The 26482-nt window shown below is 41.2% G+C and overlaps 2 protein-coding genes across 3 annotated transcripts in view; one reads left to right on the forward strand and one right to left on the reverse strand.

Moving 5' to 3' along the window:
- Window positions 1-26482, forward strand: part of cmss1 (cms1 ribosomal small subunit homolog) — a 38344-nt gene that overhangs the window by 4741 nt on the left and 7121 nt on the right. The gene's annotated exons all lie outside the window — the stretch shown is intronic.
- On the reverse strand, window positions 826-26428 carry LOC114921161 (filamin A-interacting protein 1-like). Its single transcript, XM_065962260.1, has 6 exons — window positions 26284-26428; window positions 14553-14817; window positions 13862-14032; window positions 12258-12436; window positions 1664-4199; window positions 826-1174 (listed from the first exon to the last, which is right to left on the reverse strand). The coding sequence occupies exons 2-6, from the start codon at window positions 14652-14654 to the stop codon at window positions 1100-1102; spliced, it is 3063 nt and encodes a 1020-aa protein (XP_065818332.1). The 5' UTR covers window positions 14655-14817; window positions 26284-26428; the 3' UTR covers window positions 826-1099.

Below are 26482 nucleotides of genomic sequence, written 5' to 3' on the forward strand. Positions count from 1 at the left end.
TATACAAAATAAATTGAATTGAATTGAATTGTAAAAACTAAATGTACGAGGAAAGGAAATACCAAATACCAAGCAGTTCAACATGACTTTTTAGTGACTTAACATGTGTATTATTATTATTATTATTATTATTATTATAGTTATAACCTGTTGTAATATGTTGCTATAAGAAACTGTGTCTTTTATCTCTTCATTAATTATTTTCTCATCCAGTCACTGCACAATAATAACTGTATATACTCTTTCACTGCACTATAACTTCACTTATTTGCACTATATCTCTCTATATATATTTGTTTACCTAATCAGTCACTGCAAAATAATAACTGTATATATTCTTTCAGTCACCACAACTGTCTATTTATTTATTATTATTATCATTTATTCACTGAACAGCAATTGCTCTGGCCCCTTTTTGCATATTTCTCTTTCATATCACCACAAATATCTTTTTGTTTTAGTAAACGCTGCTGTATAGAGTTGCTGCTAACAAAATTTTGTTGTGTCCTTGTATACAATGATAATAAAGATTCTATCTCTTCATTAAGGGGTTAAGCTTGCATGGGATTATGTGCTCATAACAAGACGAGACTGACCAGCAATGAAAAGCCTTTTTGTGCTTGGATTATTTTATTTTTATTTTACAGTAAATGAGGAGAAGCTGAGCATAATTTCAATGTTTTTATGCAGTAGTTAAAGTGTATGCATCCATTAGTTGCCAGTGGTAAATATATTAGGACCATGATTCCATTCCATTTGAGGTTTATAGTCTGTACTCAAAATAGCTAAGGCTTTAAGTAATTCAACCATCATTAAACCCGAACAGCCCCATCACCTCTAGGTGTTTTTATTGTGTCAGAAAAAATGAGCCGAGTTTTCCAGTGCATATTAGGCGACGGTTGCACACCTACAAACACACACACACACACACACACACACACACACACACACACACACACACACACACACACACACACACACACACACACACACACACACACACACACACTGTTGTGTTAAATTTGGCTGTGTGGGTGATCAAGCTAAACACACAAACCTCTTCCATCCCGGTTTCTCTTTATTCATTTTAACAATATGGCTAATGAACACAGGAGTCTTTTTTTTCTTCTTCTTCTTTTTGGAGAGCTTGATGTGTGCAGTGTGTAGTTTGACCCTTGAGGGGAAAAAAAAAAAAACATCAAACAAGGCTTCTACCAGTTTCTCACTTTATCTTTACTGATTCCAACTATTTTGCATTTAAACCGCCTCGAAATCTGTTAGCTGAGTAGATGGCAGCCCTCTCTCGAAAGTATTCAAGGTGAGCAAACAAAATCAACACAAACACTTTTAATGAACAGGGAAAAAACATCAATAAAACAGAATGAAAATATGAAAAGCATATTACACATTTGGTGGCAATGACGTATTACCTAGCTCTAATACAGGTGCTTAAAACACATGTCAAACAGTCAGTTAAATTCAGTAAGTACATTTGCACACTAACTAATTAAAGTAGGCTTTACAAATAGTATGACAAACACTGGGAATTATTTGTTTAGTATTATTTACAAAGACAATAGGTTCTCCTTGAAGTAATGGTGTCCAGGAAAGTGTCTGAGAACCCAATCATATACATCTTCCCCTAATCACAAAGGCCACTTACTGTAATATTAGAGGAGTGTGAAGCTGAGGAGGTAGAAGGGGAAATAGTGATGCTACTTGTAATTTTGCCAACACCTTTTACATGACAGCCATTGGCGAGCACTTGTGTCTGTTGCTCATGACGGAGATAGTACGACCCGACTGGTTGTGGCACACTGTGGGTCATACCACTCACAGACTGGATATATGGACTCCCCACATGGATGTGGATCTTGTTGTCCTCTGTGGTGATGATATTTGGACTCGTGTCGACACTGCTGGACCTCTGATACTGCCAGCTGTTCTGACGCTCAGGTGTCTTGCAGTAGACGGTGGTCTGATTGGCGACCTCCTCCGGCTCTGGAGAACAGGTCCGGACTGTCACGATCTGAATCGGGGAGCTGTTTTGGTCGGGGGTCGCAGAGCGTGGAGAATTTGTGCTCAGCATCCGAGAGATTGTTGGGGAGACTCTGCGGTCTGGGCTTGAAGGCGGGGTCTTAGTGTTAACTGCGAGAGGAGAGGCGTTCTGGATGATGGTGATTCTCTGCTTAGGCGAGGCTCCGCTTGTCGGGATGACGGCAGTGCTGGTGTAGGACGTAGCTGCATCTCCTGTCGGGCTGCTGAACTCAAGCGTGGCTGTGTTGAGGATGTGGTGAGGTGTTACTTTAATGTGCAAGGGCTGCCCTGGCGTGTGTGTCAACGTCATCAGCTCACCATTAGCAGTTTGGTGCATATCCATGCCATTGGCTGATTGATTGCTGTATTGGATAATGTTATTATTTGCAGTGTTTAGGCTGTTGAGGTTGTTGACAAGAGAGCTTCTTCTGTTTGAGACCTCCTCATTGTGGTTTAGGTCCTCCTCCTGCTTTTCTTCTTCTGCTCTCTTGCTTTGATCGCCGTAAGGAGGCAGGCTATCTGCTGGATCAGTTTGCACCTCTTTGGTGGTCTGATGAAGGTCGGAAAAGTGTTGTCCATTCGCACCAGGTGAAAGGTTCTTCTTTTGTCTGTACCTGTCGAGCTCACTACTGAGTTCCTTCATGTCTTTTGCCAGCTCCCTGTTTCTTCCTTCCTGCAAGGTCAGCTTTCTCTGCAGCGTGGAGTGGTCGGTCTGAACCCTGCAGATTGACTCCTCGGTTCCCATCAGCTTCTGGAGTTTCTCCTTCAGAGAGTCCACCTCCCTGCCCAAAAGTCTAGACCTCACCTGCTCCTTCTGAAGACGGCAAAGGAGGAGGTGCTCCTGGTTGACGTCTTGCTTCTCCGCCTGCTCGTATCTCGAAAGCTCCCTCTTTGACGCCTGAAGCTCCTCTGTTAGAGCCTGGGACCTTCTCTGCTCATCCTTGAACCTCTTTTGCAGGGACTCAAAGTCCTCCTCCACCTGCATCAGTTCTCCCTCCAACGCCTCCTTGTCCTGTAGTCTCTTTCGCAGCCTATCAAGCTCTTGGGTCAGTTCCTTGACTTTGTTGTCCTCTGTTTGGCACCGATGGTTGGTGTTGTAAGGAACAGAACTGTGTGTGTACTTTTGTTCCTTTTCTTTCCTGTTTTCTAACACCTGCAGCCTACTTCTCATTATGGTCATTTTACTCTGCAGCTCTCTGTTCCTCTCCTCCTCTGCTTTAATTCGGTCCTGGAGCTCTTCTTTTTCCTTTCCCATGTCCCTAATCCTTCCCTCTAACTCTGCCTTACACCCCAGTGCCTGTTGCATCTCCTCTTTCAGTCTTTCTGTCATTGTTGCCAAATTGCTTTGCTCATTCCTGTTGCCTTCCTTCCTGTTCAGTTTTTCCTCAGCCTGTTTGAGCTTCTCTGCCATAGTCTTTCTGTCCTCCACCAAGGCTACAGTCAGTGATCTGAGCTTGGCGAGGTCTTGTCTAATCACTGCTTCACTCTTTTCCTGTTTGCTTTCAACAGCCTCAAGCTCTTTCACCCTAACTTTCAGAGTGTTGAGCTCAGCAGACAGCCTCTTGCTAACCTCCCTCTCTTGCTCCAAGCTGCCCATCAGGATACTGCAGTCCTGTTTGCTCTTCCCTAAAGCCCCCTCTATCCTGTCCAATTCACTGATTCGGCCCGTCAGTTTATCCACCTCCACTTTCAGGCTGCGGCAGTAGCTGGTCTCCCTCCCCAGTCTACGGTCGAGGTCACGACACTGGTCCCACATACGTATCAGCTCCTCGTCCTTTCCCTCCATTTCCACGACCCTCCTCCTCAGCAGCTCGACCTCTGACAGCAGGCTCGGGGCCGTCATGGTGTTCAGGCTGTGGTTGGAAAAAGAAACCGGGTTGTTGAGCTCCACCTCGAGGTGCAGAGACTTGTGCTCTGCCTTCTTTGCACTGGGGTGAGCAGCACTGACCTCCTGCTTGATGTGGTCAGTGATGGCAGTCAGTTCTTTGACACGACAGCGATGTGCCTCCAGCTGCTCGCTCAGACTCTGTTGCTCCCGAACAACCAGAAGTGCAAACGCCTTCAGCTTGTTCAGCTCGTCCTTGAGAGTTGATACTTCGTTTTCACTTTTCTTCTCCTGTAACTTGTGGTATTCTCTCTCTTTTACAAGCAGGAGCTTAAGTCTGTAAGAAAAACAAATTACCCTCATGTTAAAAAGGACTTTTGGGGGTTTTATTATGTAATTTTGCTCTTATTTCTGCTTCCAAGGAAACTTTTTTTCTTGTTTATACTTAACCTCCTGGCCCCACTTTTGAAACCCCAATTAATTCTCTAGTTTTGTGTTTCCAGTATAAGCATTTCTTTCATTTTCAAAAGAATCTGAACCACTATTTCCTCCCACCTCAAATCCCTGCAAAAGCTATGAATACTTTATTTTCATTTGCACATTAGTATCGGCGTTTTCATCTCTAATTTGCATGTGTACCACATGTAACCCCTTAAAAATGTAGATGGCCATGCAATTCCATGTTGCGTTGCACTCTCTTTGCAGCACTCCTGACTGTCACAGCAGATGGTCCCTTGGCAGGGAGTGTTTGTTAATTAAGAAGTTCCACTACCCTTGAGTACCCTCAACGCTGCACCCAATCACCCCCCTCCTGTGCACAACGAACACTACCCCATTTCCAGCTTGGAGAGGCAGGAATTCCCCCCTGTTCCGTGTGTAATTACTGACTGGCTACAAAAGTGCTGTCACTCCTAACATTTCCCCAGATGCAAACCAACAATGTACAAATTAATTTAAATATGCACCGTACATTAAGTGTCCTTGCAGAGATCGAAGTGAGCCATCAGCAGCTGATTGTTACAATGAAGAATAAATCTCCTTATAGAAATGTTCGACTAGTTTTGTAGACTTGAGGTACTGAGAGTGCGGACATTAAGGTTGCTCTTTAAATTCAAAGAGCAGAAATAAGTAAATATCAGTTTCACATTCCATGCTTGGATACATCATTTTCCATGTGATCGGGCTGAAAATGTTCCAAGCAGTATACGGAGAGTTGCTTTTGATTATTTGACAAAATCTTTTGAGCTGCTAATGTTACGTAAAAAAGTCTGAACCTGTTTTTTGGTAGAGGATGGGAAATTGAAACATACAGAGCATCCTCAACATTTGCTTTTAAGAAAGTTTTTAAAGTGGGTGAAACTCAAAAAGATCTAGCATTTTGAATAAAACAGATGGATGAATTGTAACTTTGAAGGATGTTGAACATCATTAGTTTTTGCATTCTCTAACTGTTCGATTATATTTTGGTTTTGTCAATTCTCTTTCTTTAAAAATGTAAAGAATCACAAAGACGGTAGGTCAGACGTTCAATCAACACATACTTTGCCCGTAATCTTAACATGCCACAAAAACTACTTTAAAAGTAACACACTTCTCCAAATGTGTTTTATATCTTTCCACAGTTCACAAGTTGTTTTTACTTGTCCTACCTGTGCTGTCCTGTTGGCCTCTGTCCTTTAAAAAATCCTCAGAGAATAAAAAGTCTTCACTCTTTCACCTCTCCCTTTCCCGGAGATCCCAGTGATGTGGACATTCCATCCGGAAAACCAAACATTATGAGAAGTGCTCTGCACACCGAGTCTCACTCGCAGTCAGTGGCGCCCATTACATCATCAGCAAGTCCTTATATGGGACTGTACAGGCTCTACCGCTGTGCATGTGTGTGAGTGTGATTGTGTGTTTTTACTGGAGTTCAGCCCATTCCAGATGAGGTCATTGTGTAGCCATGCCAAAGAGGCTAATGGGAAGGACAGAAGAGTGTGTTTGTGTGTATGTGTGTTCAAAGAAAAGCTTCAATCACAATTCAAACTGGAGAGGCTTACACTCTCCGTTTGCAGGATTAGCCGGAGCAAACATGTTAGCTATGCTTCATAAGTGCTGGACTGAACTTTGTATGTTCAAGGAATTGTAGCTTATCTAAAAGCTTGCATATTGTATTATTTGTGTGTGTGAAGTTGGAGTTCCCATATGCTTTAAGACCAGACATGTTTTGTGAGTTGTATCTGCCTTGCCCGGGGCCTGATAACCTGACTGTAAGATGACATCATCAGTTCATCGGCCCTCAATTACACCCATATGTCTTTTGCTCTCTTGCTCCTCCACACATTGCTTCTCTATCTTTCTGATATGTTTTTTGCTTTAAGGTACAAAATGCAATTTGCTTTTGCAACTGCAATTTTTACCTTCCTCTCGCCGTCATCGGTTTTCTTCAGTATCCCTTCGCTCTCTTGAGGTATTACTCAAATCAAATTTCTGTGTTCAGTGGAGCAGGGAAGGATGACAGATTATACTCTCATTATTCTCGCTGCTAGTCTCATCTGTCACAACAAAAGTGACAAAAAAACATAATGGAAAAAGTGAAGGATATGTTTTAGCTGACTCGATGATAGTACTTCCAGTGCAGCAGGAGGAAAAATAACATGTATGTCTATGGGTGACGCACGCTCCCCTCCGGGAACACTTACTTGCATTATGGCTCCAAGTTCTAGCTTTCACTGGGAAAAATACCTCTGGTGGTATTTATTTCTGTCAAGCAGCCCATCTAGTCCCCAATTAAAAGAGAACTATTCCCCCCTTGTCATGATGTCATCACACAAGAATTTACAAAACAGCCAAAAAGACCCACTTAAACTTCACTTTTTGGACATTTATGTTCTACAGAATTGTTTCACCATCTTTTAAACAGAGCAATGAAAGCTTGCACAACAGTGCCAACAACTTTCACCACAGTTAAAGGCAGACCCTCATTAATGCAGCAGAGCTTTTTTTTCGCTGAAAGACGGGATCACGTTCTTAAACCGTTTACGTCAGCGCTGAGGAAACAAGCACACTGTTTTGAAATGTGCAAACAAATGTCTCCATGGTTATTGAAAGTTTCTGTCAGCTGCCGATTCAGCAGCTCTGTTCTAAAACAACACAGAGTAGTTTAAAAGCATGAGTGAATGCTCAGCTAGCAGCCCCTCCTGATATCTTGTCAAAACAAAGTTTCTAGAGGAACCCTTCTTTTAAAAATCTTTATTTTTGTGGTTTGGATTGAATCATCTTTCCTTTAAGTATAAGATAACAGCCTTAAAATATCTGATGGAAAACACTGATTGTTTACATTTTGTTTGCTTTGACTCAGGTTACTCTCTCTGCTTGCACTGTGAGCTTGTTTGCTATGGTCACTTGATCATTTACCTTAAATAGGTTGTTATTGCTTCTCTTAAACAGTAGTCGATAGTGGAATCTGTGATGATTATTGCCTACTGTGTAGTCTTGTGTTTTTTGGAGCTTATACATGTAAAAACCTTGTTCTGTGTAGTGAGTTAAATGGCAAACTACACCTAATACCCAAAGGCATTTCTGATACTAGTATTGGTATCCAAACAACTGTAGTTTTTGTCTTTTTTACCTGAAACCACTGTGACATTGTGCAGCTTAGATATTTAGAGTAATACAAACTCTCCAGGTTACCTTAGTCAGTGAGGTAATGGCTGATTTCTGTGCCCGGTTGGCATTCTCTTTTATCCTTTAATTGATTAATAACAAAGCTGGCTGTCTCTTCCAGAGTTCACTTTGGTTGATGAAATTAACTCTTGACTTGTTTTTGGTTTGTGGTGGCCATCACGCAATGTGCTTTTATTTAAGGATATAATGGACAGAAGGTTATAATGTGTGTTGGTTCACCTTTTGCAGGACGTGTAGTTTGCAGTCGAGGTTACTTTGATGGTACTTATTTTATCCAGAAAAGTTGTCTTAGGCCAGGGGTGGGCAACTGGCGGCCAGGGGGGCCACATGCGGCCCCCATCAACCCTCAACGTGGCCCTCAGGTTAATTTTTTACACATCAATTAATTGGAAACATGAAGAAAACATGATGAAATCTGCCATGAAATCATGAAAACCAGAAATATGTCCATAATAATATCTGATCACTGGTATATGTTGAGTTAAATTTGAGACATAATTGACTGTAATTGTTTAATTTGGCCCTCTGGCAGTGAGAATTAAATGAATGTGGCCCTTGCTGTCACCAAAGTTGCCCATCCCTGTCTTAGGCTTTATAAAATTAAGCAAAATAGCCTGGAAACTAAGTGTAGCTTGTATTCTGTTTACTGTTCATAAAATGTTACGCTCAAGTAATTGTTATTTGATGAGATAAGAAGTATGTTTTGTTAAAAAATCAGACCGTTAAATCAATTCAAAGAAGTCTTTTGTCAGGAAAGGGCTCAATAAGACAAGATATTGTTCCTGTTGTGGAATGTGAAAGCAAGAATCCTTCTCATTCCCTCAGATTTCAGCCGCAGACCAACTCCCAAACCAGAGTTCATGAGGTCCACTTTTTCTTAGGAGGGGTTGGCATCTGCAGCGCTTGTCCTCAATTACAAGATTGATCCGAGCCCTCATTGGCCATTCTACTCGAAGAAAACCCACAAACATTGCCAGAATGTAATACTCCCCTTCATACGAGAGGAGCTCTCTGCTGTTTTCAGTGCTCCTATTTTCATCCAAGGGTGTAATTTGGAGATATTGAGTTTTTCAGCCTCCGCCTCTGGGAAAAAAAAAAAACCTCCAGTTGTACTGAGAACTGCTGTAAAGGGTCAGAGAAAAGCCATATTGGAGACGCAAAAAAGGAAAGCAGCTGCTCCGGGCTTTGTTCTCTTCATTTATCAACAAGTTTAATAAAATTGAAGGAATGACTAAACTGACCTCATATGCTTGGTGCAGCTAATAAATGAGCCCAGCAGCTTGCGATCATAACAGCGGTTCAGCTCTAAAGTGGTGTACTGCCAGACTCCTATGGTAATTTATGCACATCTCCTCCTGACACATTATTGGCTGAGCCTGCAGATGGTGGATTTCAGTGTGAGAGATGGACCGAGCAGCTGTGGGTTTCCGCTACAGTACGGCCAAATTTACTTTGTCCTTTTCCTTTTGGGAAAATGTTTCTTCCAACATGTTTAATCAAGCAGAGGCTTTTGTTCAGTTATGGTCTTTTGACCAAGTATTATGGTGGGTGCAAATTGTATTGTGTCTGCCTGTTTGTCTGTTGGCCCACATGACTCAATTATTGATTGAGCTCAGTGTGTAGGGACTTGGGTTGGGGACCAAAGAGTGCCAGTTTACTCTCTGAAAGTATTGACGAGGTGTCCTTGAGCAAGGCCCTGGACCCCCACCATCTCAGGAACGCTTGCTGTGGGCAGCCCCCTCACTCTGACATCTCTCCATTACTACATAGCATCCTGTTAGTGCATGTGTGTGTCTATTTCAGCCTATGTGTGTGTGTAGCATATTCAACAACAGAGTGTAAAATTGAATTTCCCCTCGCAGGATTAATAAAGTATATCTTCTTCTATTCAAAACTGATATTTCTCTAATACTTTATATGGCCTAATATACGAAACAGTAGATATTTCCATCAGCCAGCAATGTTAGCATACTTAGCATTGTTAGCATGCTTACCCTCTGAAGTAATCTGATGACCATTGTTAACACTGGCCATAATATTTGTGAAAATGTAAGCGTTGCCCCTGTGAGCTGTTATCCAGCTGGCCAAAGCACTGCTGTGCCTGACAGTGGAGCAAGACTCTTCTTTTCCAAAACATCTGCACTCTTATAGCCCTTATTGATGATATATTGACGTGAAGGCCACATCAGTGCAGAGTGAAAACATGACGGAGTTTAAAAGTGGTTTTTGCGGGTGTACGATAGTGTCTGTGAAGGGTTTTGGATTCAGAACTCAAGTGAACAGATGAGAGCGTGGATGTCTTTTGTGTGCCGAACATGTGTGTGCGGTTTCTTCTAAGATGCTGTCAGCCTGGTGACACACCATAGGAAACACACACACACACACGGACTCGGAGCATGTTCTGATAGCATGAGGTTGGAACAACCAGATCGTTGCATTGTGATGTGCAGATGTAATCATCCTTTGACACGCAAAGGGGATCATTCTGTGGCATAAAGTGATTATATGCCGTGACTGGAATTTAGTGTATAGTTTGCAGCTAAAACAGGTCATCTGCTCGGCACATGGCACCTCGTGGAGATACTTTTCCAGGGGAGTGAAAGAAGAAAGAGGGGTGCGGATTTTAAGCCAGGCTGAGTGGCTCTCTTGGCTCAGAGCGTACACTTTGAAAAGAAACGGGGAGGGAGATTGAAAGATAGTTGAAAAGGAGCAGGAGTGGGAATTCTTTCAGTTAAATATTTAGGCTACTGCAGAGCGGGATGTAAGAAGGACAGGATGAAGAGGGAGATGAAAGGGACAGGCGTATCGCCATGTGCAGCGTGTTGTTTACCCCGTGGATAAATGCAAGCAGTGACTCAGCTTAAACCTGTTTGTGCCAAGCTGAAAGAAGCCGAAGCTCACACAAAGAGGCAGGAATATAAACTCGATTCGAGTGTGCCTGAGACGAAATTTAAATAAATACAAGGCAGAAGAGCATTTCTGTGTGGATTGATCGTGAATTTGCATGAAGGAGCAGATTGTTTGTGTCCTTTTACGGGATAGGATTAAAGGTGCAACTGAGATTTTCATTTTGGATCCCAGATGTTTTGAGCATCAGTATTTTCATAAACCAAGGGAAAAGTTAATTTGATAGATAGATTTTTGTATATGACATGGACATCACAATTACACTGGAAGAACCAGATGCATTGTTTGAGTGTTTCATCACACATGCTAATTCTCAACACTTGACCAAAGGAGGCCTTTGAGAAAGTGAAAGTAATAAATATGAGAATAATAATAGAAAGAAAAATAAACCACATAGGACACAAACACACTGCAAGTCGGAAAACTTTGAAGCCATGGAAGGTTACGTTGTTGCAGTTCATTGTCCTGACAATTGACCTAAGGATTAATCTTGAAATTGTTTCACCTCTTGATCAGAGGCTGGCAAAGGAAGGATTAGACAAATGGAGTTACATTAAGTTATTTTGGTCTGTGATGTACAAAGACGTGTTGATATCCCTGACAGTCAAACTGAACAACAACATCAGACTATCATTATGCTGTCGGCCCCCGGTCTCCTGGTTATCGGAAAAGTTCAAGTGCTGCGTTGTGGACACCCGTTCATGAAGGGAATTAATGAAGGAGGGCAGGCAGGGAGATGAAAATCCTCTGTTCGTGCAGTCAGGAATGTATGAGCCACACAGGGTTCACCCTGCACCACAGACATGCTGTCTACTCGTGTATTAATCATCATTAGGCCAAGATGAACTTCAAAACTTTTATGTGTGCATGTTTGGGGCGGCCATGCTGTATGTGGATCGACTGAATTCTCATAAACATGATCACTACTGGCTTGACTATTTCTGGTCCTTTAATTGTGCGTGTGCCTGTTGTGGATCACCGAAGTGTTTTTCACTTTGGCATGCAGATGCAGACAACTAGTCTCCTCCCAAGGCTGCAAGCCCAGTGCGGGTCCAGTCTCTACACAGCTAGATTACAGAGTGGACTCTGACGGTACATGAGCCGAGACAACCAGGAACTTCAACACAACAGCCTGGTTGTGGGCCTCAAATTGCATATGAGAGCCACCTTCATGTTAGACTTCCCTATCCCCAAAGGCCACATCTAAATGTTCTCTGTACTCAGGAAGCAAATCTTTCTCTTTAGCAGCAAAGCCTCAGCCCATTTACTTAGTTTAGAAGAAGGCTTCATCCTTTGCTGTGTGGTTCTGTTGAATTGGGTAGGAGGGTGCCAATTTAGACCGTACGTGTAATTGCATGTTAGAGCATGTTTATGTGTTTACAAGGGAGAGTGAACAGAGCCAAGCTGGCCACAAGGTCTAACCAAGTCAAGGATGTAATGGACTTTGTCTAAGAGGAGGAACTCTTAAGTACAGTCTTGAGGTCACCGGGTTGGTAGAAAAATGAAGCAGCCAACAGCGGCCTTGCTCTCAGCCATGAAGAGCATTACAGATCAACATAGACTAAAAGTGTCTAAGCCTGCACAAGTGAACATCACAGAGCTCTGATCTGGCTTGTTCCAGTGTGCTGAAATACTTTAATCCCTTAGCCTCTTCTGCACTAGCTGTAAATCCTCATCTTTTACATTAGGAAGGATTCTGAGAGGCATGGATATTTTCTGCAAGTCGAGTTTTAACCCAGACTACCAATTTAGTGGGAGCTGCAAAATATAAATCTTTGCATAGGCATTCATCTGAAGCTCAAGGGTTTGGTTCACCAACCTCTCTCTGTCCTGCTCCAGCAGAGTGGTCAGGCAGTCGCTCTTATGGATTAGAGCCCTGTGGCTCCTCTCTTGCTCCTCTAGCTTGCGTAGAGCCCTGCTGTGAGAGCGAGATACCTCCAGGAACCCCTCCATCATCTGTTTGGACGAGTGCCTCTGAGCCTCCACAAAGTGGTTGAGCTGAAGACAAAAAGGGAAAACAAAAGAGATCGCAATGAGGAGGATGATTGTCGGTGTTACTTGGTTTATGGATAGAGTGCTGACATAGTATGAACATTTGGAAAACAGCTGTTTTAATTGAAAGACCTAATTCCAAGTTTATACATTTGCAGCTGAAAACCAATTTTAACCAAACACTGTGTTTAGTAAGATGAGGGAAAATTACCAAAACATTTGTTCTCATTGGTCGAAATGCCTGAAATTTGGTAAGAACAGACTTTTTTTTGGCAACATATAAAAAGTTCTAGTGTTGGGTACCAAATAAGCATATGAAGATTTCTAGTGTTAAACATTGCTATGGATAGTGACATCATTGATTAGTGGTACATCAGTTTCAACACATTTTTATTCACAGAGTAATAAAGGAGCAGCAATATGAACATGCTGTTAACTTAGCCAAGTTTCAAAATGAGGACAAACCACAATACTAGCTCTGATGGAGGCGGAAAAGGGTTGTAGTTAAAGCAGGGCCCCTAGTCTGAAAGCTGCTCTGATGCTCTCTGCTCAGCACATGACTCTCAAAAATATGTGCCGACAGCACTTTTGAACTGTCCACTTTGATTGATTTTTTTCGGCGGACAGCAGAAAACGCTCCAAGGTGCACTGGAATGTCATAACTGAATATAAGAAAGATATTAACTTTACTTTTTCAAACTGTGTGGTAAATCTACCATTTGTCTTTTTCTGTGGATGATACCAAACAGAAACAGTAACACTTTTTACACCTTGTATGCTGCTTATACTAGAGACTAAAAGGACAAGGATTATACATGTGGTACCTTTAAACTTGTAAAAAATATATTCTAAAATACAGCAAATATCCTACATTTAATCTTTGAGCACGAGGGTCTCCTGTATACTGACAGTACTGTTACGACTTTATCCAACCTAACAAAATGTCTTTGGAAAAAATATATTAAAGAATAGTCCCGTTGGATTGACGAATTCAGCTGCACACCCAAGAAGGTTCATTTCTACTTAATTGTAAAAACATGCTTTTGCCGCCTGTTGGTTTTGAGCCATCCACATGTTGGTTGAGCTTCTGACATTTGAGATAAATCACAGTAATGTGTTTTTAATTGTAACAGTATACTGGTCACATGAGATATTCGAATGACCTTCCTGTAAAAACGTTTTCTTGGAAACGGGTTCTCTTAGAAAGGTAAAACTACAAATCAGACAAAAACAGTCCTTTTAATTTACAGATTTCTAATCTCTGCATAGGAATAGATCCAGCACATGTAACACCTGTAGTGCAAATAACAAATTTGTGCAGTGAAGCAGCGGTAATAGACGCTCTGTTGTGAGACAGTAATGCATTCACCTCATTAAATTTGATTATCCGCTCCATCTGGAGTCTATTTTCTTGCTATTGACTGTTGGTACCTCAGCAATTGGTTTTTTGTACACATCCTGCAGGTGGTCCTGCTGGGCCCGGAGGGAGTCTCTCTGCAGGGCACGGAGCACCTTTTCTGGTCCACCAAAACTGTATCGGGCCCCAAGTAGAACCGGATCCATCTTCTCGGATTTCAACACAGCAATTACCTCATCCCTAGCCTGGAGTGACAAACATATCAGTCAAACACTTGGGGTACCATTTTCCTCCTACCGATACAGATTCTGATACCTAGAATTTAATATTGGTCTAGAGTAGCAATCTGGAACGACCAGAGAAAATAGACATCCATTAATATTTGAAATAGCTGCACATTATTAACCCTGTATGGATGTTAAATAATTGCTATAATTTTTTCATTGCCAAAGTACACAAAAGGAATCCTAAAGCTGAGCACTTAGTACCAGCCATAATAAATATCATCCCTGTTTAGTCTACTGTTTCACAGAATAAGGAACAAGTCAATTCTTTGGGAGCTTATAAATAAAAGTTTTGGATCATGCATCTAGTGACTAGATCCCTGATCCCCCATTTTAGGCTGTATTGGTTCTGATACCGATTTATGTTTAAACAACTCTGCGTACAGTAATAGATACATTGGCATATATTATGTGGTTTTGACATTTGGGTTTCACATGAACATGATTCTGAAAATGACAGGATACAAACAAATCGTCCCACCTGTAGCTCTCCCTCTAACATACTGAGTAGAAACAACAAGTCATCACGGGACAGGACTTCTCTTGTGCGGCTGGCCCGCCACTTCTCTCCTTTGTCTCGCATTATGGTCCTCAATGATCCTCCGTTGTTTTTATTTCAAGGGAGTGGGGTTGAATAGCGTGGAAAGGAGTGTGTAGGTTGTGGTCCTTCACTCCTTGGCTCGAAGAAATCGTTTTGCACTTTCTCCAAGTGGGTGCAGGATGGCTTTAAGTCCACCTGGAAGGAACTGGACAAAGAGAAATTGATTTGTGGTGGCAGCTCAACACGGCGACCAAAAAGTGAATGTGTGCTCCTGAACAACGAGGCTAAATGAGGTCGAACAATTTGTCTTTTGCCGTACAAGTGGCTATTGTTTGACTCAAATAAGAGACAGGCTGATGCAGATTATATAAGCCTGTATTGGCTAACCAGAAGTCAGGAGGCCTCTTGTCATAACAGTTAGCATTAGTGAAACGGATCAGCCTGCAGCTGGCATTGCTTTGAGTGAGGCTTATGTCATCTCACAGTCTTTCTCTTAGCACATTTACAGCAATCACTGTCGACTTGGCAAACAGAGGGGACTAAACGTTGCCTGAAAAGTAGGACCATGATTTCTGACCATATGAGCGCAAGATGTGTGTATGTTGCAGGGATATGTGTGAGCTGAAGCAAATCTCATCAGCTAAACAGTTCATGCTAGCCAGCTTCCTCTGACTCGTCCGCCCCTACCCGGCACCCCCCCCCCCCCCCCCCCCCATATTCAGAGACAGAAAGCAAGCAGGTTCATATTAGTGAAAGATGAGGTCATCTCTCTGTTCCTCAGCTCTGCCTCTCTGGTTCAAGCACTCACAGTGGCCGGGAACGCCTTTTTATTCCCTTGCTGATGGTCAAGTTTCATTAGATAAGTAACTAAAGGCTCTTGTGTTCCTCATTTTGTGGAAATTGTGAAAAGCAATCAGGCAAACTATTAGCTGTTACGTCTAGAGGTCTCATTTTCACTGCAGTTGTTTTAAGACTGTGATTAAGACCTCCTCAAAGCTTTTACTGCTGTTGTTAGAAATACTGTTACTGAACAGGAAAGCAGTAATACTTTCTCTCTCCACCACCTCATCCTCCTCCTCCTCCTCCTCCTCCTCCTCCTCTGCACACAGACAGGCAGCATCTGCTTGTTGTCACCAAGGCCTCAGAGCAACCTTGAGTGTCTCTAAACAGGATGAACACTGGTACATAAGAGATGAACATTGTGCGAGACAAGCACCAACAGAAGCCCTGTAGCTGGTTCAAAATGTAGCCTATACAGGTTTGCGAGAGCATTTGCTTTCTTTATAGATTGTGTCTGCATAGATAGAAGTGTTTTCTCTTGGCCTCGGTATGGAAAGAAAGGCTGATGATGTCAACCTCCCTCCCTTCCTCTTGATACTCTCTCTGTATCAATCAGGGAGACGGATGAAGCTGTTCCAGCTGTCCCTGCTTTCTTTTACTCTACTTGTTTTCAGCTACAGACACGGGGTTGATAGTTTTCACAAGGTACTAACCAGTAAAACGGTGTATTCAGAAATCGGCGCACTCAAAATGCTATTTACTACAGAGGCTAGAAATGAACCTATTCTCTATTATTCATTTGGTGGGAGAAGAAGAGAGTCAGAGAGAAGATGGTTGAGGTCATGAATAAAAACCAAACCTTCTTGGGAATAAATGGGTTTTTGGCATTGGGTTAGTCAAGATGACGACATGCAATAGACCTTATGAGAGTTAGTGCACGTGTTTTATGTGGTGGCATGGGGCCTGTTTTCTTTGGACACATTTAAGGATGTTTTATTGACACCAATTTCCTTCCCCATGCCATTATATATACTTAATTATTGTCCAATACCCCCCCTCCCCCCAAGCCGGGGAAACACTGACAGGACAGAGGAGCTGAAATGAACATGGACATGATGCGGGAAAGGAGCCACAGTTCGGATTCCAACCCAGGCTGTTTGCTTCGAGGACTGTAGCCTCTGTATATTGGGCACTCACACTTATCACTCGGCAGCCGGCGCCCCAGGACCACAGCTTTTTGTAACAAATCAGTGCATGTAGGCGTACTGGTCTACTTGCTATTACCATAACTTAATAATACCACAATTTGGTGCTTTTTGCTCCTGAGGGGCTCAATTTCAAACGCAGAGACTGGTTAAGGTATTGAACTAAAAAGCCCTCTTAAACTGCAGTTTATTTTAGCTTGGTTACTCAAGATGAACACATGCAATGAAGCTGATGTGAGTTGGTGGTCATAGTTTCTGCTGCAGTTTTCTTTGGCGTGAGTGTTTAGCCAACAGAAATGTATTTCCTCTGCCCATCTGATGGCGCCATTAATGTGAGCAGTCGAGCCAAGACATGTACTGTACTTCTGTGTCATTGACTAATAGTGATGAGGTCTGAACACCTCTCACACACACACACACACACACACACAAATACACACAGATGTCATGAGTCAGGCTGTGTTCTTTTTTTAGTGTGGTCATGGTGTCTAGACGAGCACATGCATGCTGATGTCTCAGCACACTCCCATGCGATGCCAGCATGTGAAAATGCCTCTAAACGTGAGTTCTGGCTCGGAGCCAGAGTCAGCTTCAATAATGGTTGCCAGGGTTGCCCCCGTGGGGACCGTCCTCTGGCAGGCAGGCTGGCAGCTGCACATGTGGCTGACTCCCTCTGTTTATTTATCTCAACACAACCCAGGGCAGCCAGCATTCCTGCAGTGCTCAAATTTAAAGGCTGCAGGCTTTCCTGAGAATAAAACCAACAACACTTACTGAACTCTCTTCCCACTAAAATCTGGTCTGCAGATACGCACAGGTGGAATCTTTAACAGTCCATTTAGGTGTAATAAAGTCACAGACTGGGCCTGGGCTGGGACCATCAAATTATCACACCCATTATAATGGTATTATAAAGTATACTTTGAAATTAGCATAAGCAGCCATGTTGATAGGTTTTCAGTGTAGTTAGACCCTGGGACCCATTGGTGGGGTTTTTTAGTGGGTCCCTTGAAAAAAAGTCCCCAATAAAAATGTTGTTTTTCAGAAATTAAAATGTTAAACTTGTGTGTGATGTTGGTATGTTATCATATGGATATGATTTACGGATATATTCACATATTCTCAAAATGTATCTGATATTAAAGAAAATACATTTCATAATTCAAATCAATCTTATTTCTGTAGCAACATGAAAAGCACCAAAATAAATGATCAAAGAAATAGAAGTGAGTGAAACACTGACGAAAATGTTTTTTCTTTTTCTTCAGCTTCATTTTTAAAACATTTTCTTTTAACTGCGTACTACTTGGTAATAAAAACAACATCTCGCTGGTGACGGGATATGTGTAGATGTTGTCTGAGCATAAGAAGATGGGGTAAATTTTGAGTGGGCAGTTCCTACATTTTATTTCCCTCTTTGTCAGTTTTGGTAGTATACCTTCTCTGTTGCACTGGATCGATAATGATACAGTTGCGCCACAGTTGAAAGCGGGTAGTGATAAATTTACAAAGTGCTGTCCTCAGAAAACAGCAGTCTTCATGAAATCTGCACCCTTTTGAATTTCAGTGCACAGAGACACAAGACGTGTACCTCACACGTTATTAGAACTTAATATTTTTACCAACCCATTATTAACTTTACATTTCAACCAAGAACTTGATCATCTGTGCATCATTAAATCCTCGTCTCAGAGGAAGAACACAACCAAAAATGTGTTGTTTTTTTTTGACTGGGACAAAAAGGAGCTACATATTCCACTTATTGGTCAGTCAGATATGAATAATGCAAACAGTTAGTCCTCCCTGGAAAAGTTACAGTATAGAAAGCAAAACTGCAGAAACATTAAAAAGAAAAATAATCCAGAAAGGACCTAAACATCGCAGCCTTAAAGCAGAATTACTTTCCCAAGAGGAACGGTAGAGGCACAGTATATTCACCCCCTCCCCCCCAAAGAGCAAATAACCTTGCCTGTGGCCCCCAGGAAATTTCAATTTGAGACCCCTGCTCTCTAGCTTTTTCATTCCCCATGAGCAGCTCATATCCACCTTCTATCCACCTGTCAGTGGGGGAGGCTGGCTCAGTCTGTGCCCTGGAGTCCTCTTTGGCCTCCAGTTTGGCTGATATATGTTTTGGCCTGAGCGCAGTACTGCAGGCATGGCGGGTCACAGTGATCTTAACTGAAAAATAATACACCAGTCATGGAGAGAGGAGGAGATGTTGAACAGCCACTGAATGTATTTCACCAGAAATGCTCGGCGCTTGGCTTGTTGGTCTTTATGATTATGAGTGTGGTTAGGCTGCACGTACTGCTAAATGCTTCATACTAATGACTTCAACATAAACCTCCCTTACTGCCACTGTTCTAATGACTCTCTGTAATGACTCTGGGCTCGGTTTAAAGTGTTAGACTCTTGAATTTTCATGGCCAGGGACTTTACCATTATAGTTTAGAGTAGATTGTCAGCTTGGCTCATTTTTTACTCGAGTATTGTTAGTGTCTCATCTCTCATTTTGTTTATGATGAACATATTTGTTTTAATGAGTCATTACTTCTGTAGATTAGCTGAAAATTATGTTTGTTATGACATTTGATGTCCCATAACTCTTGTTTAATGATTTTCCCTTCGTATTCATGCACATTGATCAATGAAACAGGAGAAAGGTGGGAACTACAGAATGTGCTCTGACATTGGGCGTCGAGAGCTTAAGATGTGCAGTATGGAGGCAATAGTCTTCAGCGCTGTGGGTTCAAATCCGTCCTCGGCCCTTTGCGGCATGTTGTCCCCCGTTCTTTTCCTCCCAACGGTTCCTGCTTCTCTTCAGCTGAAGGCCCAAAAATATCTTGCACTGAAATAATGTAACTCTTTTCAACCATGTATGCCTTACATATTGCAAGACGGATTTATAAACCTAGTTCTTCTCAGCCTGAAACATTACTCTCTTTGTGTTATAGGTGTGTGTGTTTTTTTATAATGCATAGCAGAAGGTATTGGAGTATATGGCTCCTTTTCAGCTTCTCTTGGCATTAAAACTTTGTACGTGCCAGATTTGGCTGTGATTCTGCCTCTTAAAGTTACTCAAGGTTGTCAAGACCACAGAAAGTGAGATGTGTGCGATGAAAGAGTACGCACATTATCACTTTTGTGTCATTTTAGTTAAATACTAACGGTTGTAAGCTGCTTTATACCTGACAGTCTTCATGTAATCTTTGGAGTGTTTTTTGGTGTTGGTTGTTGGAACTAAAATAAAAATGTTGAGGCCGAGCCAAAACATTTAAACAGTGTAAGGTAAGGCAGAACTGTGCTGAGATTTTTATTAAAACTCTTCCAGTTTTATCTTTAAAATCTGGACAGCTGGCATTGTACTTACTTTGTTGTAAGTTCAGCTTTAGCCTATTCTTAACCAAACAATGTTTTCTGTTGTTTATTTGATTTGGCTTTCTTCTTCTGGTAGGTGGTCTGCCCTACATTCTTGTAACTTGGCTCCATAAATCACACTGTAATCATCATTGTGCAAAGCAAAACAACGCCATTTGGTGGTCAGTGATGTCATGAAATATGGTCAACATTGCTTTGTCCTGATGTAAGCTGTTGTCCTTTTGTTGAGCACGACTTCCTTGACAGAAATGATGAACGATGACGATGTGTAAGTCTACCGTCCCCTGTTGATTTTGTGTCCACTGGTGTCTCTGCTTTTGGACAAGGCGTGCACTTTTAACACATTGTACCCCCCTGTCCACTCCCTGATATCAGATGAGAAGTACCACATGTATTGTGTTAACGCCCTGGTGATTTATAGAGAGCGAGAGAAGTGTTACAAATATCATCCATATGATATGTGTGTGGATTTAGAAAAAGAGCAGGGGAGGAATGGATGAAGAGATAAGGATTAGATCTGTGAATATGACGGGGGAGGAAGACCAAGCGTGTGAGGATGAAAGTAAATGCCGTGTAATAAAGCATCATTGGAAAACAGTGCTTGTATCCACATTACATAAGTCAAATATGCTGTCATGGCAGGGCAGGAAAAGATTGTCCTCATTTGGTTCTTGTGAAAGATTAAAAGCTTTGTCTTAATTATATAACCTCATGATTAGCACCGTCTCTGTGACATTGTCTGGAGCTTTAATCAAAGTGTTCCGGCTGGGACAGCCCGAGTTAATCAGGTGAAGGTCACATTGGACGGGGCTGGACAATAATCATTACAAGGCGGCAATTGGCAACCATTTTTAGAAATTGATGGCTAATTATTGGCCATTCTTTGCCCTCACTTCCAGTCAGCTGGCCCAATAGTACTGCCAATTAGGGCCGGATATTTCAACTGATAATATCTGACATTCAACTTCTGTCACTCCAAATTAGTCTGTTAATCTCTTTAATTATTAAAATTATTAAAGCCTTTAAATGTGTTTTCTATTTTTTGTTTCTGTGTGAGGCTGACGTTAAATTGCAAAGAAGCAAGCATTGCTTTGAACTGCAAAGTATTTAAAAAAAATAATGAGTTAGGGGCATGCCTGGCAAGTACTTTTAGAAGTTAGTTTTAAATCCTGCCAAATACAATGATTTACTAATATAGCAGGCTGGGAAATTAATTACTTTATTTCATGTTTTGATAGCAGGTGAGCTTTTATTTTGAAAGGATGCTAAATGCTAAACATCCCTTGTTAATAATGATGAAGTACTGTATGTGTGTGAGAATGTTGTTTTGTGGTTGAAAGAATACTATCTCCATTATGTACAGTATGCAAAATGTAGTAGGAATCTGCAATAAGTAGTCAGGGTTGGTTTAACTCTGTATCCAATACTCCCCCTGCTGGTGGAACTCTGCACTTCACTTTGCCAGCCAACTCTAAACTTTCAGCTGTCATGATGTAAATAACGCAGACTTTCTTAACAAACCCCGACAAGAAAAAAAAAACAGTGACTGCTACCTTTTTATTTTGAAGCCTAGTTTAAAAGACAAAAAAAACTTTCACATGTACAAGAATTGTTGTAATCTAGTTTTCAATTTCAATCCACTTTGGTATCCTGTCCAGCCTCTCTGCTTCAGACATCCCTCCACAGCCTGCTTGTTAATTTTTGTTCAAGGAGCCTAAAGTCCCCATTGATTTAACAATAACACACGCTCATACTGTGGCTTTAGAGAGGAAGCTGCAGGCCTCCAAAACCAATAACTGCTACACACACTCATCCTCCCGCACCTCTCCCAAGACCAGGCCGTGGCCCATGTCTTTTAGATGAGTTATTGATTGTTTAAACAAGCGCTGAATTGATTTCATGGAATGTTTTTTTTTTTTTATTGTTTTTATTGAAGGAAGTTCACAGGAGAAATAGCAAACAGTACCCTGCCTTTATACTGTATAAACAGACTGAAGTAAGATAAAGGGTATAATTGGTTTGTCTTATCCCTCTGCCGGGCCAAAGTTGTATTTTAAATCAGACAAATGGATTCAATTGAGGTAGTAATTAAGAGCTTTTCAGAGGTCACAGCCGACACAGATTTAAGCGGTAGTTTAGACAGTGCCAGTTTACACAGTGAGCACAAAAAAACTTTATAACAAAAAATCTGAACGCTATTCGTCTGGAACTGAAACAATCAACCGTTTCCTGTAATCAATCGACTGATCCTCATTACATCCAGTCAGCGCCATCGACCACCCATTAAAACCAATCACCTCTATTGATCAGCCTTTAAAGATGACCGGGCGGCCCCATTTCCCCTCATCTGATCCCTCTCACTGCTGTCGTATTTCATTGATCTATGGTCATTTGAGCTGTGAGCTCACTGCCCCTTCATTCATCTGAAAGCAAACTCTTGCTGACTCCACCATCTGGAGCCAAAGTGACATGTAAGCTCAGAAGACACCGACCGTGATACTTAACATTTAACTTGATTTTATATGTGCCGTTTAATTTCTCATAGTAATCCTCAATTCATTCAGTCATTATTCTTTTGACTTAAATTAATCCCACAGTAATTCTCACCTCCAGTGAAAGACCCGGGGGTCAGTGTTAGTCATTCATATTTAAACTGAATCTATTCATTTGCCTGAGGTATTGCACTTGACATCAACCATGTTTATGCAAAATAATGCAGAAAGTATCAGAAAGGACTCTCTTGCCTTCTCACTTAACAAAATCGTCCATAATCTAACGTTACCATGAGGTAAAAGAGAGGGCTGACGTACTGAAGGAAAAGCCTGCAGAAATAAGACAACAGAAACATAATAAATACGGGTTGTTCTATTGTTGCACTACAATATCGATTAGTCTTTTGAGAACAGTAAAAACCTGTGCAGTTACCAGATGCTTGGTTTTTCTACTCACAGTAGAGGAGAGTGTCCTTACAACAAATTCAACCATATCGACAGCTTATTATGACCTGTTTTTGATCAAGGTTAGACCATAGAGTGAGGCAGGAATCAGAGGATGATAGGATTATAAAACACAAGACTTTAACCTTGCAGACTAGGGTTCATCTCAAGAGTACATCTTTAGAGTCATATGTGTCTTCACAAAGGTACAATGTGTGCCCATGATGACAATAACTAATCAGAGTTAGACCTGTTTTGTGTTTTGTACCAGGCTGTAAACATGTTAAGAGGTTGCCGCTTGATGTAAATGAGATAATTCTCCTGGTTTATATACGAGGGAAGAAGAACGTACACCAAAGAGGTTGTAGAGGTTGTCAGGCTTGTTCACACTAAAGCTACATTTTCTCAGCTTTTCTAATTTAAAACCTTTTTATTTGTTTAGGTATGTATGATATCCTCAGCTTTGTTTGTTCACCATTAAAGGTGCATTCTGTGTGATAAATCAGTTATATATCCCCCTCAATATGAACCTGTAAAGCCTTTTTTTTAAATATGAAGTCAGATGGTAATTACAGAGTGATTGTGTGTGCAGATTGGATGACTTTACATTAATTGGGCCCTCAGGCTCCTGTAAATTTAAAGCTCCTCCATTAAATGTTGCGTTTAGACAGCATTTTCAAAGATGGAGGCCTTGGCCAGTTATCACTCACTGTCACTACAGGGACTGTGCTTATTACCTTAGTTCTATTTCTGCCCTCTCTGAGCTTATTGATGATGTTCTGTCTAATATATCAGTATGATCAAGTTGAAGGTGGGACAAAATATTGATATGGCAATATTATATTAAGTTAATAATATATTGTGTCCTGCTTTATGTGATGAAGTTATTGAATCGCTGGCACATTGCACAAATTTTCCTGGGAGGAAATGGGAATGAATGGGAGTTCACTGGCCAAAGAAGAGGTTGAAAGAAGAACAAAAGAGGAAGAAGAAGAAGGCAGCTTGATAATGTCTGACAGTGATGGAAAGAAGTTAAGAAAAGAAGCATGATAAGAGGGGAATGTGACACCAAATTGCAGTGAGTTAATACTTTTATACGGCACTCCTTTTTAGGGGTAGTTTGTGTTCTTCAGTTATTTACATAACATGACTCGTCATTTTATGACTTGCAATACTGTATATCAATTATCACAGAATCGTTGAATGGTGATTTTATCGTTTATGATTAACTAGTTACTGTTATAAAGCAGTAACTCTGTTAGTAACTCAGTGACTTTTTGATTGTAGCAGCTAGTAACTGTAACTAGTTACTCATTTTCCATAACGGGCCCAACACCGTTTATGAGTCACGATTCACTTATCGTTTGATATCAGTATCATATCGTGATTCCCCTGTGATTCCTGTCCCTACTTTTAAGAGTTGATTTATCCTCTATATACAAAAAAAAGTTGTTGCAGCCATTTATGATGGAAACATCTTTGTTTAAAGGCTTTATATGCTATTTTTTGATCCAGCATGAAACCAAAACAACTCGCGCTGCATTGTTGTGTTAGCATGCTCATGCTAGTGATCTTTATTATGCTCGTATCTTCACACTGCATGTAAATTTACCTGAAATGAGCGTGATCTAGAAACACAGTTAAGCAGTGAGTACAGCATGTTTTTTTTTGTTGGTTTGTTTATAGTTTTTTAAAGATTTATTTTTTGGCTTTTTGTGCCTTTATTGTAGAGATAGGACAGTGGATAGAGTCAGAAATCAGGGAAAGAAGTCATTTAAGGATACCTTTCCGATAGAAAAGGACAGCTGTCATTAAAAGTAACACATGAACACCAAGATTCCTTCAAGTGTTTGTGTTGCTGTGTCGCCATGTCGGCTTGTCCCCACCCCCCAACACTGTAAACCTAGGGGAAACACTGATGTTATTCTTCTTTTCTCTAGTCCCTCAATTAAACAACTTTTATACACGAGGGGAGGAGTCAGCCGGCCGTCCTGGCGATGTAAACAAACTGAACATAGGACTCTGAAAACTCTGAAAACATCACAGACAGTGGGACTCGGGTGTTACACCCATTGTAGACAGTCATGACTCACAGAGTTATTTTCAGAGGATATACTTGATTTAGATTATATTTAAGTGTGAAAAATCACATAGAAAGCCTTTAATTTTAGCCTGTATTTATATTTTTGTCCTCACTCCTCAATAGAGTGGTAGAGAAGAAGCTTGATGTCCTGTGACAAATAAAAACAGAGACATTACATATTGAGAAAGGTTTCACCTTCACCAGATTCATCAGCAGCATCTCTCTCTTGAAGCAGTCTGGTATACAAACACTACTTAATACTAATACAGTCTGAACAACAGTCCTGCTTTAAATGCTTCTCTCAGAAGATACATAATGTTCAGTTGTTCTTTGGACCCAACTCGACTTTAAAGTTATTTTGGAGGCTGATGTTTATGAAGCTGTTAAAATATGTTGCATCATTATGTGAGACATTTCAAATATTTCAAATGAGAGCCGACTAAATAATAAAAAAAAATCTCTGTATGGCTAAACTGAGCCTCCTAACTGTCACAGAGGAGGACGTGTTTCACTGCTGTTGCGTTAGATTGCATTACCTAGCTGTACATGATAAATTGGTAACCATGGTTATTTAGTGAAACAGCCCTTTGATAGGCATCTACTACGTTCAGGTTTCAACACATGAGGAAATAATATTGCAGTTTTGTCTCAGTGGATTCAAAAAACTCTCGCCCTCTTTGACACTTTGCAACCTTGCTTTTTTTTTTTTTTTCCTCACATTTCCATACAAAAATATGTGCATTCTGTTTACTGCGAGTATAAGCATCCTGCACCACCTCAAATAGCTGCTGAATCAGGAAGTGGTCACCTCTAAAGTGTCTCTCTGAGCTCTCTGAGCGGTGTGCGTCGGGCCATCAGTAAGACTGGAAATGTGCTTCAGGCTAAACATCAGTGTGACTGCAGCGTCAGCAGCCTCACTCATCTAAAGGTTTTGGTTTACTTGTAAACACAAAAGGTTGATGGTAGATTCTTTCACAGCTCATCGAGCACAAAACAGCAAAGTCAGGTGATTGCACTTTGGGTTCTTCCAAAGGTGTGCTCGTAGACTTTGCATAATCTGCTTTTAACTAAATGAAACAAGCAATACTACGCACTACGGTTAAATATTTTCTAATGGGTTACATCCTCTGAATCCCCTTCACACTTAAAGCTGCAAACATGATGATCATTATAACTTGAGGGCAGATAAATAAGTATAACACTTTTAGAAAGCATCTTTTCTCCTTTGACGACCGACTGATTGATTAGCAGATTAATCAAATATATATTTAAAAAGTAAAACTACTAACCTGCTGTAGCAAAGGTGTGTCTGTAATATGATTTAGCCCATGGCATCTCCACAGGAAGTCCTCCTCACCTCTGTAATCGTCTTCCTCCTCTTCCTTGTTTTCTGCTCCCTGGTCTTTGACTCCTTGAATCCTCACTTTCCTCCCAACGGTCCAGCATGAGAGTGAGAGAAAGGGATGAGTAGAAGCCGAGAGAGGGAAA

Source organism: Labrus bergylta, chromosome 13, assembly GCF_963930695.1.
Source record: "Labrus bergylta chromosome 13, fLabBer1.1, whole genome shotgun sequence".
In the NCBI taxonomy this organism is placed as follows: domain Eukaryota; kingdom Metazoa; phylum Chordata; class Actinopteri; order Labriformes; family Labridae; genus Labrus; species Labrus bergylta.

Bases quoted from the DNA above. Each gene is read 5' to 3' on its own strand.
- LOC114921161 (XM_065962260.1), bottom strand. From the start codon at position 14,654: ATGCGAGACAAAGGAGAGAAGTGGCGGGCCAGCCGCACAAGAGAAGTC. The intron at 14,033-14,552 runs GTGGGACGATTT...TTGTCACTCCAG, and splicing joins TGTTAGAGGGAGAGCTACAG to GCTAGGGATGAGGTAATTGC. The intron at 12,437-13,861 runs GTACCAACAGTC...TTTTGTCTTCAG, and splicing joins ACAAAAAACCAATTGCTGAG to CTCAACCACTTTGTGGAGGC.